Raw genomic sequence first — 19,164 nt, 5'->3', positions numbered from 1 at the left:
AGGGGAAGGGGAAGGGGAAGGGGAAGGGGAAGAAGAAGAAGAAGAAGAAGAAGAAGAAGAAGAAGAAGAAGAAGAAGAAGAAGAAGAAGAAGAAGAAGAAGAAGAAGAAGAAGAAGACAAGTGTTATTTGCTGATGGCGGAAGTAAAACTGGTACAGACACATTGGAAATCAGTGTGGTGGTTCCTCAAGAAGCTAGAAAATAGACCTGCCTTGTAACCCAGCTACACCACTCTTAGGCAAATACCCAAAGGACTCTGCATCTTACTAGAGATCCCTGCTCATCCATGTTCATCGCTGCTCTATTCACAACAGCCAGAAAATGGAGCCAGCCTAGATGAAAGGATAATGAAAATAAGGCATATATACACAACGGAACATTGTTGATTAAGTTAGATGTGCATGTGTGTGCATGATTCTGTAAAGAAAAAATGAAGTTGATAACTTCACAGGTAAATGGGTAGATAAAGAATTAGTTATTCTGATTGAAGTAACCCTGACCCAGAAAGACAAATATAGCATGCTCTATCTCACATGTGGATGCTAGCTTTGAGTCTTTGGACATGTGTGTTTGAACTGGAGTACCCACAGAAGGCAGGGGACTAGTGAGGGGTCTTAGGAGGCGTTCAAGAGGAAGACGGAATGCAGGTGACATGAACGGAGAAGGGGAGTAATACAAGTGGAAGAATTAAATGGGACAGGAAAGCCTGGTAAAGGAGGGAGTGTGGAGAGGGATAGCTGACACTAAAGACATTGAAAAGCCACATGAAAGCTTACTGCCTTAGGCCCTTCCTAAATTATACATAGATACATATAAAAAGGAATTTAAATGGAGTTATCCTATAATGGGGAAACAATGCTTCTCCATGATACCACAGACTTTCGAATAAAAAGCCTAGTGACAGGTATGGGATACTTCTTTTTGAGTTGTTGGCCCCGTGTCCTCCGAATACTACAGGCTATTGCCATAGCTCTTGGTTACCCTCCAGAGCTTCACAGTAAGACACTAATGCCAAAACCCTTCGCATACTTGAGTCATAGGACATGGAGAAATCAAGCTGGTGCCAGCCTGTAAGCTTCATCTCTACTGGCTGCGTTCACAGTACTGAAAGGTTCTATGCATCCTACTGGGGGAGAAAAACCATCAGCAGTCTTACCTAGCTGCGAACACTGCAAGCTACAATAATGGGCAGCTGGAGAGGTATGGCCCCTGGTGCAACCGCGGTACAAATGTCATGGGAGTGACCAACCACTTTCTCATTGGATCTAAAGCCTGCTCCTAAGACGGAGCTCATACCTGATATCATTAACTGGACCAAGGACCTGCGGCTGACTACGTCATACGGGAGAACTTAATTCTGCCAAATGGGTATAGTGATAAACTGCTTTCTATTTGCTTCTATAAATAGGTTACTACATCTTTCCAGCCTTATCAAGGAAGTTATTTTTATAATAAGGTGGCGACTAATACTGTGGTGGTTTGAATATGCTTGAGATTGGAGATATTTGGAGGTGTGGTCTTGGAGGAGGTGTGTCACTGTGGGCGTGGGCTATAAGACTCTCATCCTAGCTGCCTAGGAGAAAGTCTTCTCCTAGCAGCCTCCAGATGAAGATATAGAACTCTCAGCTTCTCCTGCACCATGCCTGCCTGGATGCTACCATGCTCTTGCCTTGATGATAATGGACTCAACCTCTGAACCTGTAAGCCAGTTCCACTTAAATGTTGTCCTTATAAGAGTTGTCTTGGTCATGGTGTCTGTACACAGCAGTAAAACCCTAATTAACAAATACAGAGGCCCAAGACTGGTCATCATGCAAAGAATAAGAGACTGTGGAGTATTCGGATCTAAATGTTGTCTGTATCTTAGTCCCTTCCCCCAAAGCACAGGGATCATTGTAGATGAGGGAAGAAAAGTCACAAGATCAAAAAATCAGTAGACATCTGCATCAAAACAGTATCTGTGAGAATGACATATAATTATATGCACAGGGTCAAGTCAGCTAAAATCCCAGCAAGGAAGACAGAAGGGATCATGAAACTCTGCCTCCAGATGAAGAGCTACTGGCAATTTATGGCTCTGGGGGAGAGACAGTCATTTTTCTTCAGGGAGGTGGCCCAACACCCATGAGAATCCAGGCAGCACTAAGTGGACCCAATGATTTATTTTCATTTATTTCTTTAAGTGCACCTAAAGTTGGGAGAAAAAAGAGGTGAGAGTGGGGAAGAATGGGTGGGAAATGGGTGGATTTAATCTAAATACATTATATGCTCAGATCTAAAAATCCTCAGATCTAAAAATGTGGCTGCTGTTAATGTAAACCATCACTCTGTATACTAACCTAAAATTTAAATTTAGAAAGAATACAGCCATGATGTATGAAATTGGAATGTCAGCTTTTCTGTTGATAGAATGATGATGGATCAAAGCAGGTTGAAGAGTATAGTGTTATATGCACAGGGACTCAGAATTTTGACTTCTGGCTCATTGTGTGACACTGATCTAGTGTTACGACATGGTGTTGCTTTCTCCCATAAGGTCACTAGACATAGCACATCAACATGGCTTCCTATGTTTCTAGAAGTACCACTGCCCTATATCATCCAGATAACAAGGAGGTCATGGGTCCAAGGGGTGCACCCTGGTCCCATAATGACTTACTATTGGCATTGGATGAGGTACTGAAGTTTGTGTATGTGCTCAACTTTCTTATAAGAATACTACTCTGACATGGAATCTCTGCTGATCCCAACTTCAGAAGACACCAATGCAAGGAGCATATGTGGAGGCCTCATATCTAACAGGATCTTTGATGGCATTCTGATTCCACAAATGTTTAGTGATGCCAAACTTACCAGGGGCTGGGGGGATGGGTCATGAGCCAAAAAGACCCACTCTGCCCTTGTGGGGCTAATGTCTGTGGAAAGGCAGAAAGTAATCAAACCTAAAACTGTAACTGTCCAAGTTCAAGTTCACTATACTCTGAGTGACTAAGGCATGGGGAGGTCAAGGTTAAGAATCTGTTGAGCTCTACAAAGGAGTTAAACTCGAGAAGAAAAGATGGCAAAGATGAGTCCGCGCAGGGCCACCTTCTAGAGAATTCCTGGAGAGAGTATAGATGGACAGTGGCCCCACTGTGTGTAATCTGTGTGATCTGGGGATGTTAGGAACCCCACTGGTGGGTTCAGAAAAAGAACTGGCCAGATTTCCACTCTGATCATGGCCTACAAGAGCCACAGAGTGCAGAGACAACTTCAGTAGCAGGAGAGAGAGAAATCCTTCTGCCTAGGGAGAGGCTGGATTCATGCATAGCATATGAGACCCAGGTCTGACAGCGGTGTCCCAGGCTGGTGGCCAGTGGAAAGTTCTAACCCTACAAAATGCTTCTAGGGTTTGTCTGAAGTAATACACAAGGCCACTTCTGGTGCAGAACTTCTGAGAAGGCCCCAGGGAAACTTTAACTCTCGTAACAGAATCAATAAACAAGGTCACGCTGAGCACAGCCTGTGCTTGATTTGTGAAGGAGTTATTAGCAAGGCATAGTGACACGGTGGCCCAGATGGGAATCTCTGCTCTGCCTCTGACCTAGGTCAAGCTGTGGAGCTTTGCCAAGTCTTAGTCTCTCCTGGCCTATGAGGGTAACAACGTTAGTCCATTGAGCAATCTCACAGCCCCACACTTGGAAGGAAGACATAGACACTGCTAAAATGCTTGCAGCTTTTTAATTAAAGTTTCCAGGACCCCAAGGTTGAAAAATTCTACTCCTCAATTTCTCTGTCTTTCATTATTGAATTGACTTGTGACCCCAAAATCCTAAATTCAAACCTGAACCCTGCCACCTGTGGCCAGGACCTTATATAGACATAAAGTCCTTATGGGTGTGCTTAAATGAGGGTTAGGTCATAGTAGGTTAGGGTGGGCTACAGTCCAATGGCTGGCATCCTAATTCAGGAGATGCAAAGAACACATGCAGTGTTAGAGTCTCTTGGAGCCCAGCACAAGGAATAACATGACTGACCCTTGACCGAGACCTCCAGCCTCCAGGACTCTGCAAGAATAAAAGTTCATGGTACTTTGTTGCTATAGCAACAGATATGACAGATGTGTCCCAGGACAGCCTGAGAGTCATTAACACGGTTCTGCAGAACATCTGACCTTGAGCTCAGAAGAATCCTGTGCCCTCAAATCATCAAAGACCCCCCATGGATTCCCCTAAGAGCCACTGTTGCTAAACTAGAAAAGGAAATAAATGGGAAATTAAGCAAACGGAACAAAGGCAAGCTGAAACTGTAATTTGGTACGTATAGGAGAGTGTTTTCAAGTCAGTCAGACCTAGAGTGCTTTCAGGTCAGTCAGACCTAGCTGGGGAACTGGGCACCTGCTGAACCTGTTTTGGAATGGGCAGAAGGGTAATGCCCACCTCCTTGGATTACCTTCCGAAAATGAACATAAGAGGCAAGATGGTCCTATGGATCTAAATACACTCTGTAAATGTGGCTGCCTATGGTAACCGTTTTGAACCACTAGATGGCAGCAGAGCGTCAGTGTTTGTCTCTCAGGCACTGGCGGCTAGAGTCAATGGTGAGGGGTAGGGGCAGGCTTCCCTTGAACTTGTTACCCTAAGATTCTCTGTGTCCTACTCCTACACCACAAGCACCCTACTGGGAAACAACTGCCTCCTCCCTTGGTCTGTCCTTGAAAGAAAAAGCCTCTTGATGAAGCCACCTTCTCTAAGAACTCACCAGGTTTCCCAAACCACCCTTTCAAAAAGGAGTTATATTTTTCAACTTTTATATGGCATAAGCAAACCCCTGAACAGTTAGGTCTCAGCAGGTCAGGGCTACTAAACCATTCTGGGGCCTCAGAAACTGGCCAGCCTAACAAAACCAACCCCTTCCATGATGAGACGGTGAGGCCTCGTTTATACAAATTAGTTACGTAAGTCTAGAGTTTTGTCACAAGCCTGGAAGAAACAGTTCCTTCAAATCTTCACACCATTGTGACTAGTTTTTTGTACTGGTTTTACGGTGACTGACAGGTAAGTACCTGCCAGTCCAGCACAGAAGAATTCCTATTCTCTGAGTGTCATGAATGCTCACTACAGGAAATCGGGTGGACCCTGCTCCTTTCTGCCCTTTGTGTATCTCCTCAGCAAACTGCGCTGTTTCTGTTTCTCAGTTCAGACACAAAATAAGTATGCAGAATATTATAGTGACTGGCATAGCTCCCATCAGGTTAAAATAAATTTCAACGACATCGGGTAGTTCCCTGGAGTGCACAGCCCCTCCCATCCTCTTTAAGACATAAATTCTTCCAAATTTGGTGTTGGTCATCAAGACTCTATGTTCCCATTGGAAAAGTCTAGGGAGGAGGCAAGGATGCCTTCTCAGCTATCTGAATAAGGGCACAGGGACTTCATGTTCCAGGAGACAGGGAGAGAACAGATAGAAGGCAAGCAGAAGATTATATGAAATTACAAGTCCTTTCAGTATCCTCAATACAAAGAAATCATAGATGTCTGAGCAGTGCAGACATAAGTGAAAATTACCTTGATTTGATTGCCATGAATTGTACATGTGTCAAAATACACTATGCCCACAAATGTATACAATTATTGTATTTTAACTACACATTCTTTGTTGTTGTTGTCTTAAAGAAGGATGAATGGAGGGCTCAGTGGCCTGGAGATACAAGAAAGTCATCTTGACTTGATTGTTGCATATTGTACATGTGTCAAACACACTATGGCCACAAACATTATACAATTATTAGCATTTTAATTACACATTTTTTTGTTTGAAAGAAGCCTGGAGGGCTTAGATTGCCCTGCAGGCAGCTGAAGCCACCCCAAGGTGCTGAGAACGCGGCTCTGAGGGTCCACAGTCTGAGGATCTCACTGTGGAGAAGGGCCACACTGGAGGCAGGAGCAAAGCATCAACATTCTGCCTCTCCATGCACCTGCAGCCTGCCTGGGCACTATTCCACCACCACCACCACCCCCAAGCATGGTCATGGAACTTGGAAGCTCTGGCACCAACGCAGGAGCCTCGGGGCCACCTACCAACAACGGTGAGAACCTCCCTGTCGATGTGGGCCTGGATATAGATGCGGCCGCGGCGTTCTGTGTGGTCAGTGCCGCAGAGGCTGGGGACATTCATCACACAGCGCTTGTGGACGTTCATCATACAGGCTGTGAAGGCAGACAGAGGGAGGTATGGCTCAGGTTAGTCCAGGTTGGCCCAGGCTGTGGGCTTTAGGCATCAGCCGTAACCAGACCAGGAAGCTGGTGTCTTCCTGTTCCCTGACTTTAGAGACAGTCCCACCTAGCAGCGAACAAGCTACCTTGCCAGCATTGTATCAGAAGGACTTCTCCAAATCTTTCTCAACCCTGATGGGTGAAGGCAATCGAACTTAGTCATCCTCCCTGAAGGCTAAGGTATAGCCTGAAGTGATATCTCTATACTTCTATACCCCTGTGGCTCTGAAGCGCCAACTCGAATTCCCAGTGCACTATTCCTACAAGTGAGGGAAGACATGGAGGTGGTCCCATGGAGGGCAGAGCCACACCCACCCAATAGACCCTATGGGAATGCTTACTTATACAATGCTGTCAAACTGCCCCATGTTTAATGTCAGCAAGAACACACTTAAGTAAGACATCTCCTAGTTTTAAAGTACTGACAATGTAATAGCTTGAGTTCCCTAGAGGGTGGGTGCAACAGGGAGGTAGGTACTTCTAGGAAGTGCTCTGGAAGGGAATGAACTGGCCCACCTTGTCATGGGGAGAAGAGCTCAATACAGGGCATCAGGTAATAGTACCTGTCCCACCCAGGAGTCAAGGAAACACAGTGCATACATGGACCCTAAGCCAGTAAGACAGAAGCCTCTCTTGTGGCATTGCCCCATGCATGTTCCCTAGGAGGTCAAGTACTTACTGTCGCATTTCATCCCCTGGTGGATGAGACCATACAGCAGTGATCCACAGTGGTCACAGAAGGTAGGGCTGGAGTAGGTGTGGATCTTAAACTTGTGCTTGCTCCGGGGGTCCTAAGACCAAGAGAGACAGACAGAAGAGGCCATCATTAGAGAGGAGAGCTGAGGACTAAGCCTGCATTGAATGTCACTTGACAACTCATCAAGGACTGAGACAGGTCCTGCCATACCTGTGAGGACTCAATACTAGACAAGTGGGGTCACAAGGGTGAGTACGTAAGACAGATGATTGATCAAACTCCATGTCCAGAAGGAGTTTCACAGGGCCAACCTGAAAATCCCAGCATTCAACAGCCCCCCTGCTCCCATCTCCACCCACCCTTTCATTCTGCAGACAATTTTCTAGAGTGATCTAAACCCAAGTCTAACCACAAAGCATTCCCACTTACAGGTCATTTGACAGGTCCTTGCTCTGAGGGAACAATCTTCAGTCCGGAGGACAGTCTCCAAGCTGTGGCAGAGAGGGCCACACTTCCACCCTTCCCATTCACAGTACAGCCCTTGAATTATATAGCGTAGGACAAGCTCAACAGACGCCAGACTTCCTAAGCTCCTCAGTAGCTTGGTGTGGCCATGGGTTCTGATCAACGGAAAGTATAAACTTCTGGATCATTCCACTAAAAGGAACATAAATGTGCCTCCTGCCTCTTTTCCCCTCCCCTCTTGCCAGAACGTGAGAAAATGTGATGACCTTGAACTCACACTTGGAGCCTGTGAACAGAGCCAGCCCCACAGCCTTGGAAACCACCTTTGAAGTTGTTGCCTGAGAGAAAAACCTCATGTGTGTCTGCTCGGTCTCCATATATGGAGGACTATATTGCTTATTACTATTTATTGGTTACAGCAACTTGCACAGTCCCTTAACTAAGAAGCATGGCCATGACACCCTGGCGGTGTGGTGTAGAGGACACAGGGTCAGACTTTGGAGCATAAACCAGCGCTCTTCTTTGCTGAATGGCTTTGGGCAGTGCTTCTATCTCTTTCTGTTTCAGTTTCCTTGTCCATAGAATGTACATAATGACAGCGCTAAGGCTAGCATCACAGCATAAGACTGTTGAAAGAATAAACGGATGAACCGCCGTGGAGAGCAGAGCACCTGAAACACGGTGTGCACTGAGTACAAGGTTCCCAGTGGCAACTGCGGCTTCCCTACAGTGTGTGCTCAGACACACGTATAGTGCCAGGCGCATGGTGTGTTCTCAGTACTCAGAACACATTCACACACACACACCCATGACACCCTCCCTCACTCTCTGCTCTGCACGTCCCACCTCCCTCAAATGCCCTCCTCTTTCCAAACCCAGGGCAGAATTATTTCATGCTAGAATCAGTCCTCAGCTGAAGTTAATTTTTCGGATGAAGGTTCCAACCCAGGGCTGATGGGACACTTAGTAGCTGCAGCCTGCTGTTCCTCTCTCCCTCCAGACATTCACCTAGTCACCTGATTTACTGATGCAGGGGCAGGTGCCTCCTTAAATTTTATGTATAAAATTTTATATATAAAATTTATATATAAAATATCAATGCTGGTGGGAACACCGGAAATTTCCATGCAGTTGGCAGGGGTGGGTGATGGTTATTTTCAAAGCTGAACATACTCTTATCATAGATGACCTATCTCTGAGTCTCAGATGAAATGAAAACCTGTCTACTGAAATCCCATATGTGAAATTACAATCACTCTGTTCAAAATGACTCAAAACCCAGAAATATCCCCAAAATGTCCTCTGGCGTGTGGATGGATAAGGGATGAAGCATCTTCGCTTTGGGTCCCTTCTGGGCCTTTTGATATACTGACCTTGTAAAAGCTAAGCTTTGGGTTTCAGTTGGTGGTTGACTTTCCTAAGCCTACCCTGTGTACAAAGCAAGGGAGACCAAAAATCAAAAACAAACTAGAGTGGTGTTTATTAAGAGCTGGGGTGGGGAGAGGGCTGCGCAGCATTTGGGAACATATTTTAGTGTCTGGAACAATCTCTACACCAACTGGGTGGATTTTGTTGTGTAGAATCAAGTGATTCTGCATATGGGAAGATGTGCTTTGGGGCTGGGATACTTGGTGCATAAAGCGTTTAGCACACACGCCTGAGGACTGGAAATCAAGTCCTCAGCACTCATGTAGAAGCCAGTGGGTACAGCAGTCCACCTATAATGCCAACCCTCCCAGGGCAGCAACAGGGGATCACTGGAGCAAGGTGGCCAGAACCGGTGAGGGAGCATGTCTCAATATATAGGGAAAGAGTAACGGGAAAAGACGCTGGACATTAGCCTCTGACCTCCACAAGAACACACAGATTCCCACACACACGCAAACATCTGTACACATAAAAGCGTCTTTTAGTAAGGCTCTCTCAAAGTTCCTCAACCATGTAGGTTTTTGGGCCCTGCATCTTCAAAATGAGTTGCAGTTTATTTCATGACATGACAGCCCTCTGTCATTATTGGCTCTTACAGAGTCCTGAACAGTCAAGTCTGAAAGTCTGTGTCTACTTTGTTCTGACTAGCAAAACCAGCAGGGCTAGCTGAGCTCATGTTCAGTGATCATGTTCAAGTGTGTGTGTGTGTGCGTGTGTGTGTGTCATACCAAACCCAGTCAACATCCCAACTGTTACTCTCATAACAAATGCAAGGTTTAGAAATCACCATCTGAAAACCAAAGCTCATGTTAGGAGCTTGTCTTCACTCCTGAACAAAGAGACTACCACACACTGAGTTTCTACGTAAGAGGACCCTGTCCCTGCTGCAGAACACTCCCCACTGGACCCTCTTGAGCATCTCCCTTTAAAATGGGAAAGCAGTGCTTCAAACTTACCCAACAGCAACCCCTAAGCATGACCACTATCAGCCTGTGGGCTTCTCTCTCAACCCCACTACCTAATCTCTAAGGAGGAGAGCTGAGCTTGGTCCTGCCCCAGCAGGTAGAACATGTATACGTGGAATTAGCAGGTAAGCTTGCTATCCTAGCTTCTCACAGGAAGCTGCTGGGTCCAGACTCCACATCTGAACCTGAAAAAGTTGGTGTGAGTGGCTAAGGCAAGCTGAATTCCAAGGTCAAGGTCAAGGTCAAGTTGCTTTTGGATCTTGAGGTTCTTTCCTGAGTCTTTGATATGTGGAACCTCATAAAAGTCAGGGTTTAGGCTTCATCTGGAGATTGACTTTCTTTAGACCTACCTTACATATAAAAAGGAGGCTTCTTGAGCTCTGTCTTAAGACTGTGGGCAAATCTCAGCTAATCGTGAATTGCCTCTGCAGCCTTTGTGCTTCTCTCTACATCAGCATCCTCTCAGGAGACCTCAGGAAGAAACCAAGCACTTCTGACCAAGTGACACAACAACATCAAGACCCAGCACATATTTTCAACCACTGGAGGGAGCAACTGACCCATGGAACAAGAAAGGAAAGGAGCCCGTTGCTGCTACTGACAGAGTTTGTGTGTGTGTGTGTGTGTGTGTGTGTGTGTGTCCCCGTCCGTCTGTCCATCTGTCTGTCTGTCTGCTGGAGTACCTCAGATACTGTCTGTAATCCTCAGGACATACCACATGTAAGGTATTCTTTGCTCCCATTTTTACAATCGCAAATGGACCCAGATTAGAGACTTAGAGAGTAACTCTCTGTGTGTGTATGTGTGTGTGTTTATGTGTGCATGCACATCTGTCTGTGTGTGTCGCTGTGTGTGTGTATATGTGTCTGCCTGTGTGTGTCTCTGTGTGTGTGTGCATGTATCTGTGTGTCTCTCTGTGTGTGTACATGAATGTACAGGTGCATAGGTGTGTCTGCACATGGGTTTGGTGTTAGGCCAGTAGTCAGTAGTAGGCATCGTCCCCAGTACTTCCCCACAATATCCTCTGAGGCAGCCTACCTGTTCTGGTTTGTGTTTCTGACAATGACACAAGCTAAAACTAGAAAGAGGAACCTCAACTGAGAAAAGTAGCTCCATCAGATTGCCTTTAAGCAAGTTTGTGGGGCATTTTCTTAATTCGTGATTGATGAAGGAGGATTCAGCTCACCATGGGCAGTACCACCCCTAAGCAGGTGGTACTGAGATATATAAAAAGTAGGCTGAGCTAGCCCTGGGGATCAAGTCAGTGAGCAGCATTCATTCCTCTATGGCCTCTGCTTCTGTTCCTGCCTCCAGGTTCCTGTTGTGGGTTCCTGCCTTGACTTCCTTGATGATGGACTGTAACCTCCAAAGTGAAATAAACCCTCCTCCTCAACTACTTTTGGTCATGGTCTTTATTACATCTATAAAAAAAAAAAATGACAGTCCCTCACTGAACCTTGAGCTTCTTCATTCCGCCAGCAAGCTCAAGGACCTCCTCACCCCTACCTCCCCAGCAATGGAACCATAGGCAGACACTGCTGCTCTCAGTTTTTGCTGGAGATCAGACTCAAGTCCTCTCATAAGGACAGGAAGCATTTTGCTGACTGAGTGATCTCCCCAGTCCCCTAGTACCTTCTAAGTCAGCTAGGTGGCCTCTTCCAAAGATGGGATCCACATCACAACACTCTCCTTCCTCTCCTCAGTCCCCAAATTCAATCCCTTAATACTTCACCATTCAGATAAAGCTAACACAGCACTTTATTCATTCATTCATCTATCTGGCAAGTTTTACCACAGGCCAGGTTGTCTCTAGGGCTTCAGGAATCAGCTTCGAGCAAAGACAGAATACCCACTGTCATGAAAGCCACATTCTAATTACAGAGAGAGAGAGAGAGAGAGAGAGAGAGAGAGAGAACCTGTACTGCCCTCCCAAATCTCTCCAACACAGTATTTCAATCTTTGAATTGTAATTGTGTGTTTAAATTGCATTTCACCCACGCTTAGCTGCAAGCAACACGGGGGTGGGGGGATTCTCACAATCCCTACCCTATCCCCAAGGCATGTATTATACTTGACATGTACAAGGTGTTCAATAAATGTTTCGCCTTTGAGAGTTAGCATAAATTGAGCACGACATGTGCCAGCAAGGACTCTCAGGGACTTATCCCGTGCTGATCTGCTTGACCCTCATCAGTAGAGATGTGCGCTATTTGATACCCCCGTTGTAACAACTGGGGGACTAATTGATAAAGTGGTTTGCTCAGCACCTCCCAGCTTCCATAAGCAAAGCATTTTGCCTAATGGTTGGCACACAGCAAGAGGTGAATGAGTTACCATGGCAGGGGCAAGGCTGTAGTCATCACTGTCAGCCACCATAGCCTGGAGCCATGCACATGCTACTTTAGGAGAATGACCTGTGGAGCGCCGTGCCAGACGAATCAGAGCCACAAAGGGCACAGGAGAGCCGACTAGGCCAAGTGTAGAGTGTGCTTCACTTCATTACGGTTTCTTTTCTTTTTTGAGAAAGGGTTTATAATGGCCTCACATTTATTATGTAGCCAAGGATGGTCATGAGTTTCTGATCCTCCTGTCTTCATCTTCCAAGTGTTGGGATCACAGACATGTACTAACATGTCTGGTTTATGTGATGCACAAGATGAAGTCCAGAGCGTCATACATGTTAGGCAAGCATTCTACCAATTGAGCTAACCTAGCCCTATCCATGGTTTTAAAGAATCATCTATGTGTTTATTTTGTCTGTGGTGTGTGTGTGTGTGTGTTCTCAGAGGGAAACTTTTGGGGGGATGTCATTTTCTCCACCCACCATGTGGGTTCCAGGGATGAATTCAAATTACCAGACTTGCCAGCAAGCGTTGTTACCCACTGATCCATCTCACCAGACCCTTTGTGGTCTCTTTGAAGGTTTGGGGGCATCTCTGATCTCAATCTCTTGCCTTCACTTCCATGAGGATTCACACTTTGAAGTATCAGCTCCCCTACCCATCACCTCAAACCCCTAGACTGTCCAGACAAGCTGTGGCATCTGATCAGCTCTATCTTCTTCCTTTCTGTCATGTGACACCGCTTAGCACAAAACTACGCCCACAGGCTTAGGATACTTGACTTATCATTAAGGAGAACCTTTCGAGACACCTGTCCAGGCCTACGCATGCCCAATACTCTGATATGAGACATGATTTTGGTTTGAGGTGAGACATAGCTAGTGAGAAAAGCTGGCTGCAGCGTCAGGTTCGCTGAGTAGCTTAGTGGTAGAGGCCAGGACACTTGTAGCTCTAAGCTGGTTTAAGTGGGTTCCAAAGGTGAGGGGAGGACAGGGAGGGAGGAAAACAGAGGTCACGTGACGCTGAGGATGAAAGTCTTGGTTCCCGTCCCTCAAAGGCATGTTACACTGCTTTCTTGGGGCCCCTAAAATTTTCTACTTATGCTTCCTTCCACCAGCCCAAGAAGGAATATTCCCTGCCACCAGGGGTGAGAGTCAAGATAACTATGTGGGCTTTGGCACAGGCTCCTCCTACTGACCAATCAGAATGAACTAAGAGGGCCAATCAGCAGGCTCTGGGATGTTGGGCATTAACTGTGAAGCTTTTGGCCACGGAAAGGCAGATATAGCTACCTGGGAGAAGGCAGTGCCTCAGAGGGCTCAGTGGCCACTTACCAATTGGTTTAAAACTCCCGTTAAAGTGTGAATCCAAAATGTTCCCCATAGACCTGGGTCCTGAGTGCATGATCCCAACTGTTGGCAGTAGAAAGTTTAGGAGATGGGGACCAGCTGGAAGAAGTAGATCCCTAAGGGTGTGTTCTTAAATGCATCCTTTCTCTGTCCTTTCCTGTCACTCTCTGCTTCCTAACCACCATGAAGTGAACAGTTCTCATCTTCCACATATCCCTAAACCGGGCACAGAGCACAGGCTGAATGTTCTGAAACTGTGAGCCAAACAGCTTTCCTCCTTCAAGCTGCCCTGTATTCGGTCAGAGTGATGATAAAACAGACTAATATAAGTATCTTAAACCACACCTACATTCCCTTCCCAGTCTAGACTCCTACTTTGGGCCAGGCCTGCTGTGATAAGTAATCTTGGTTGTCAACTTGCCTGCATCTGGAATCAAAAATCCAAGCTGCTGGGCGCATCTGTGAGGGATTTTCTTAATCAGATTATTTGAAGAAGAAAGAGCCACCCTTGATCAGGGCACACCTTCCTGTGGCAGCCCAGATAAAAGGGCATGTTAAGAAGGGAGCTTTGCCTTTTGCCTGCTTGTCCTCACTCCGACAGGCAAGCTCATCTATCCTGCTGCTGTGGCCTTCCTTCACTGATATTAGGACATACTTCTTTGAGATTCCAATGTAGACCAGAGGCCAGCAATTCTCTGGGAATTCTCCAGGCCTTTGGTTCCAAACTGGAACTGCTGAGCCAATCAGCCTCATGGACTGAGAAACTACTAAATTATTCACCTTTCTAGTGTGCCATAGCCATTGCTGGACTACCTGGACCACAGCCTGCTAGCCACTCCAATAAGTCATATGTATGAATAGATATGAGTATATATCATATATGTCATATGATTCATATATATTTATATATGGTTAATATTCATGTATAATTCATTTTCATACATTCATATGCATATTCATTCTATCAGTCCTGTTCCTTTAGAAAACCCTGACTAATACACCTGCCATACAGCTTTGAAGCCAAACTCTCCCTACAGTTGTCTCTGATCTCATTCAAAGACACAACTTCCCTCTCTGCCTCACTCCTCCTCTTTCCAGGCCCTGTTGAATGCCTCTAACCTGACTGATCCTTGGCCTACCTCCTCCTCTATGCTCAGAGGTCATAGTCTAGGGCAGGCAGGCCAGCTCTAGCCTGCACACCAGCTATAACTATTCTTATGGTGCCTCTGAGGACTGATAGGATGAATATACATATGAATATATGAGAATAAATTATATTCAAATATAAATAATATATACAAATATAAATCATATATATGAATGTTAACCATATTCATAGCCAGCTGAGAGAATTTAAGCCCCTTAAAAGTCCTAACACGTCAGGTACAATGTGAGCACTTCCTGATTCCATTAAAAAATTCACAGATTGTGACTACAGTGGACACACATTTCTCCGTGTGGCTGCCTCACAGGGTGAGCTTTCCCATTCTCTGCAGTCCCTGTGACTCCCTGCTGTGGTCCACTGTGCCTATTTCTCTCTTCTCCTTTTGCACTTGTCCCTGAAAACCTCAGTTCTGTGATATCTGTAAGGTAACATCCTTCTTCACCCCCACAGTCCTTTGGGTGTGAACAGTTCTTCTTCATTCCCCCAAAATCCTACCAGACTCAATGTCAAATGCTTGAAACTGTTGCACATCCTTGCTGTCCAGCATCTCTCGGGTCTCCTCTTCCACTTTAAGGAATTGTGTTCTCACAACACAGTGACCAGATTTCTCTCCCTGACGCTCATGTGGTAAGAGCTCTGTCGCCAGAATAAGCAGCAGTCAACCCATTCTGCCAAGTGTCCTGACCATCATGAACTCAGAACTCACAGGTTACCTGTATATGCACAGGACTGGGCCAGTCTCACAAAGGGAGATGCCTCACCCCTCCTGTGAGATGTATATACAGTGACTGACTCATAGGGAAGAAGAGGCTGGTTCCTCAGTATTATAGTCACTGGCAGGGTGCTCATGCTTCTTAAATAACCCTCCCTGTAAACAACCCTAAAGAAATTCATTGGGTCATTTTTTTAAATGATTTATTTATTTTTATTTTATGTTAATTGGCGTTCTGCCTATATGGATGTGTGTCTGTGTGAGAGTGTCAGATTCCTTGGAACTGTAGTTACAGGCAGGTGTGAGCTGCCATGTGGGTGCTGGGAACTGAACCTGGGTCTTCTGGAAGAGCAGCCAATGCTCCTAACCACTAAGCCATTTCTCCAGTCTTATTGGGTCATTTTAAAAAGAGACATGAAGTCCTTAGAAAGAAAGGACAGGAATGTCTTATGCTGGGCATCTTTTCATTGGTCTCCTGACCCAGGGAGTCAAAAAAGAGGGAGCATAGGAAAGAAACAATAAAAATAAAATACAGTAATAAAACTTTGAGTTTCTAAGTCCAATCATAACAAAAAACTTCGCCCGCTCTGAAAGGGTATACTTGTGGCTTTGAGCATAGGAGCTGTGTTCTACTGGGTTCAGGCAAAGCTGCAGCTATGAAAGAGCCAAAGCAAACCAGAGGCAAAGAAAGCTTAAAGGTACACCCCAAGCCGGGCAGTGGTGGTGCACGCCTTTAATCCCAGAACTTGGGAGGCAGAGGCAGGCGGATTTCTGAGTTCGAGGCCAGCCTGGTCTACAGAGTGAGTTCCAGGACAGCCAGGGCTACACAGAGAAACCCTGTCTCGAAAAACCAAAAAAAAAAAAAAAAAGGTACACCCCAACAGGGCACACCCCAGCAGGGCACACCCAACAGGGCACACCCCAGCAGGGTACACCCCAACAGGGCACACCCAACAGGGCACACCCCAGCAGGGTACACCCTAGCAGGGCACATCCACCCCAGCAGGGCACATCCCACCAGAGCATGGTTTTAATATGCTTGGCCCAGGGAGTGGCACTATTTGGAGGTGTGGCCTTGTTGGAGGAAGTGTGTCACTGTGGGCATGGGCTTTGAGTGCTTCCTTCTAGCTGCCTAAGGATGCCAGTCTTCTCCTGTTTGCCTTCAGAACAAGATGTAAAACTCTCAGCTCCTCCAGATCCATGCCTGCATGGACTCTGTCATACTCCAGCCTTTATGATAATCGACTGAACCTCTGAACCTGTAAGCCAGCCCCAATTAAATATCATCCAATGTAAGAGCTGCCTTGGTCATTGTGTCTGTTCATAGCAGTAAAACCCTAATCAAGGACACTGTGTCTACACAGCACTTAAGAGCAACTAAGATGGCATTTTAAAGTGAAATTCCTTAAAAATGGGATCAATGTGCAAATGAGGAATTTTTTTCGTAATACACATTCAAATGAAACTCTTAAAATCAAGCTTTAAAATGCCTGTCCCAATGGTTTTTAGAAGCTCTAGAGAGATGTGTGTGTGTGTGTGTGTGTGTGTGTGTGTGTGTGTGTGTTCCTAGTGAAGAGGTCTATTGGTATGATGCTCTGAGAACAGTTTGGGTAGCTTTGGGAGGGGCATACTTGAAGCCGTAAGGAAGAAATAAGACACCTGCCTAGCCAACCTCATGAGCCAAATCAACCCTGGAGATAATGGGGTCACAAATGTGCCCTCATCTTCTAGCTTGGCTTTTCATAGCAAATGGTTTTAGCTTGGACTTCTATTTCTTTCTCTCTGTTGTCTCTGTCTCTGTCTGTCTGTCTCTCGATTTCTTTCTCTCCTCCTCCTCTTTCTCCTCCTCCTCTTGTTCCTCCTCCTTCTTCTCTTCCTCCTTCTCTTCTTTTCTTGAAGTAGAGTATTTTACTGGGAGCACATGGTGGTCTGGAGGCCACTATGTGGCATAGGCTGGTCTTAACTCACAAGGATCCTCCTGCCTCAGCCTTCTGTGGTGTTACTGAGTGCAGATTGTTTTTTAAGAAGCCAATCAGTACTGGTGGGGGCCACCTAAATAAATCCTAGCAAGTGACGTCACAGGTGATGTTACCTACGCATGGGTAGGACCGCACTGCCATGGAAAGCCTGCAAGAATGTGCCTCCATAATTGTGAGCCAGTTACTGACGTTAAGTGATAAGAGACACTTCAGCTGAGACATGAATTGTGCATATACATGAAGTGTCATGAGTGTGAGGTACACATATGTATTCTGTAATATGTGAATCGAAGAAACCCGTGCTATGTAATATTGGTACTTGAGAGAGAATCCCAGGACCTAGCATATGCTATAATAAGCTACACTCTCAGCAAAGATGTATTTTCAAGTGAATTTGAAAAGCTGTAGAAGAAAACAAAACTGCCTCAGATGCTGAAGAATAAGTACACACTGCTTTTTTCGGTAAGCATATGAGACAGGGAAGAAGATATATTCTTTGCTGGGCATGCACACTGGTAATCCCAGCACTTGGGAGGCTGAAATAGGAGCATCAAAAGTTTGAGATCAAAATGGGTGTTTTAGTCTGCCTTCCTCTGCTGTAATAAACACCACGACCCAAAGTGACTTGAGGAGGAGAGGGTTCATTTCAGCTTATAGCTTATGCTCTACCACTGAGAGAAATTAGGGCAGAAACTCAAGACAAGAATCCAGAGACAGAAAATGGAGCCATGGAAGAGTGCTGCTTACTGGCTTGCTCTCCAAGGCTTGCGCAGCCTGTTTTATAGACCCAGGTTGGCTCTGCCCACAGTGGGAGGGGCCTCCCACTTCAATCAGCAATCAAGAAAATGCTCCGCAGATTCTCATACTGACAAATCTGATAGGGACATTTTCTCAGTTGAAGTTTCTTCTCCCAGAATGATCCTAGCTTGTGTCAAGGTGACATAAGCAACCAGTACATTGGGCTATACAGGGAATATGAGGACAGCCTGGACATCAGAACCTGGCTCGTCCTCAGAGACACAGAAAAAGAAAAAGGAATGCCATTCCTAATTATTCACACCAATGTAAAACTCCAGAACCACACACACAAGAAAATCTAATAGAAGTGTTTACTCCTGAAGTAAGAAAGAAATGAAGTGAATTTCTCAACCTCCACCTTTCTACAGTTTTTAAATAAATTAGACTATTCTGAGGCCCATCTGAGTCCTTCACTCTGAAATACAGCAACTCCATGCCTCCAACTTCAAACAAAAGGCTAACGGTTCCCAGAAGACAAAAGAGCCTGGAGACCTTACCGAGACTAGGGTGGACTGAGATTGCTGAACAACTGAATGTGTAGAAAGTCAGAAGCTGCAATTCCACCCACACGCCACAGGAGAGAGGAGGCGCTGTTTGTTCTTGCAGAGAGGATGAATACAACTGAAAGCGTGTGTGAAAGACTGTAGGTGTGATGATTGGTGCGTTGCTTAAGTGGCTTCTAATCCCTACTTTCTTCCTGGTGAGTAATTGTTCAGTTTCAAGGATGAACTCCCACTATGTAAACCTGGTAGATCTCTACAGACAAGATCCTGGGCCCCTGTACATACGTGGTCAAAGTCAGTGTCAGGGGCTAACGAATAGCTAGCTACCTTTAAACATCCCTCCTGCTGCTGGTAGCCATTTTAGGTTGTCACTTTCTCATCTGGAAATGGTTTACAAAATAATAATAGGACCTAATTCTAGGTAAACAAGGGACTTTACAGAGTCATTTCATGGGAACTGCCTAACAGTGACTGGTGGGAATACATATTTAATTACTATACATTGCCA

At 45.6% G+C, this 19,164-nt stretch overlaps 1 protein-coding gene across 3 annotated transcripts in view; it reads right to left on the bottom strand.

Moving 5' to 3' along the window:
• The window catches only part of Prkcb (protein kinase C beta), a 330,729-nt gene that overhangs the window by 158,484 nt on the left and 153,081 nt on the right, over positions 1-19,164 (bottom strand). For all 3 annotated transcript variants that reach the window (XR_003710963.1, XM_028764304.1, XM_028764303.1), the window contains exons 4-5: positions 6,933-7,044; positions 6,059-6,187 (exon numbers count right to left, since the gene is read on the bottom strand). Coding sequence is in view for 2 of the 3 variants with exons in the window: in XM_028764304.1 (XP_028620137.1) it covers positions 6,059-6,187; positions 6,933-7,044 (241 nt within the window). In the remaining variant the exon portion in view is untranslated. The remainder of the gene's footprint in view (positions 1-6,058; positions 6,188-6,932; positions 7,045-19,164) is intronic.

This window comes from Grammomys surdaster, unplaced genomic scaffold, assembly GCF_004785775.1.
Source record: "Grammomys surdaster isolate TR1022 unplaced genomic scaffold, NIH_TR_1.0 142, whole genome shotgun sequence".
Taxonomy (NCBI): domain Eukaryota; kingdom Metazoa; phylum Chordata; class Mammalia; order Rodentia; family Muridae; genus Grammomys; species Grammomys surdaster.
Note: the sequence above shows the minus strand (reverse complement) of the source record. Positions and strands in the feature narration are given on the sequence as shown.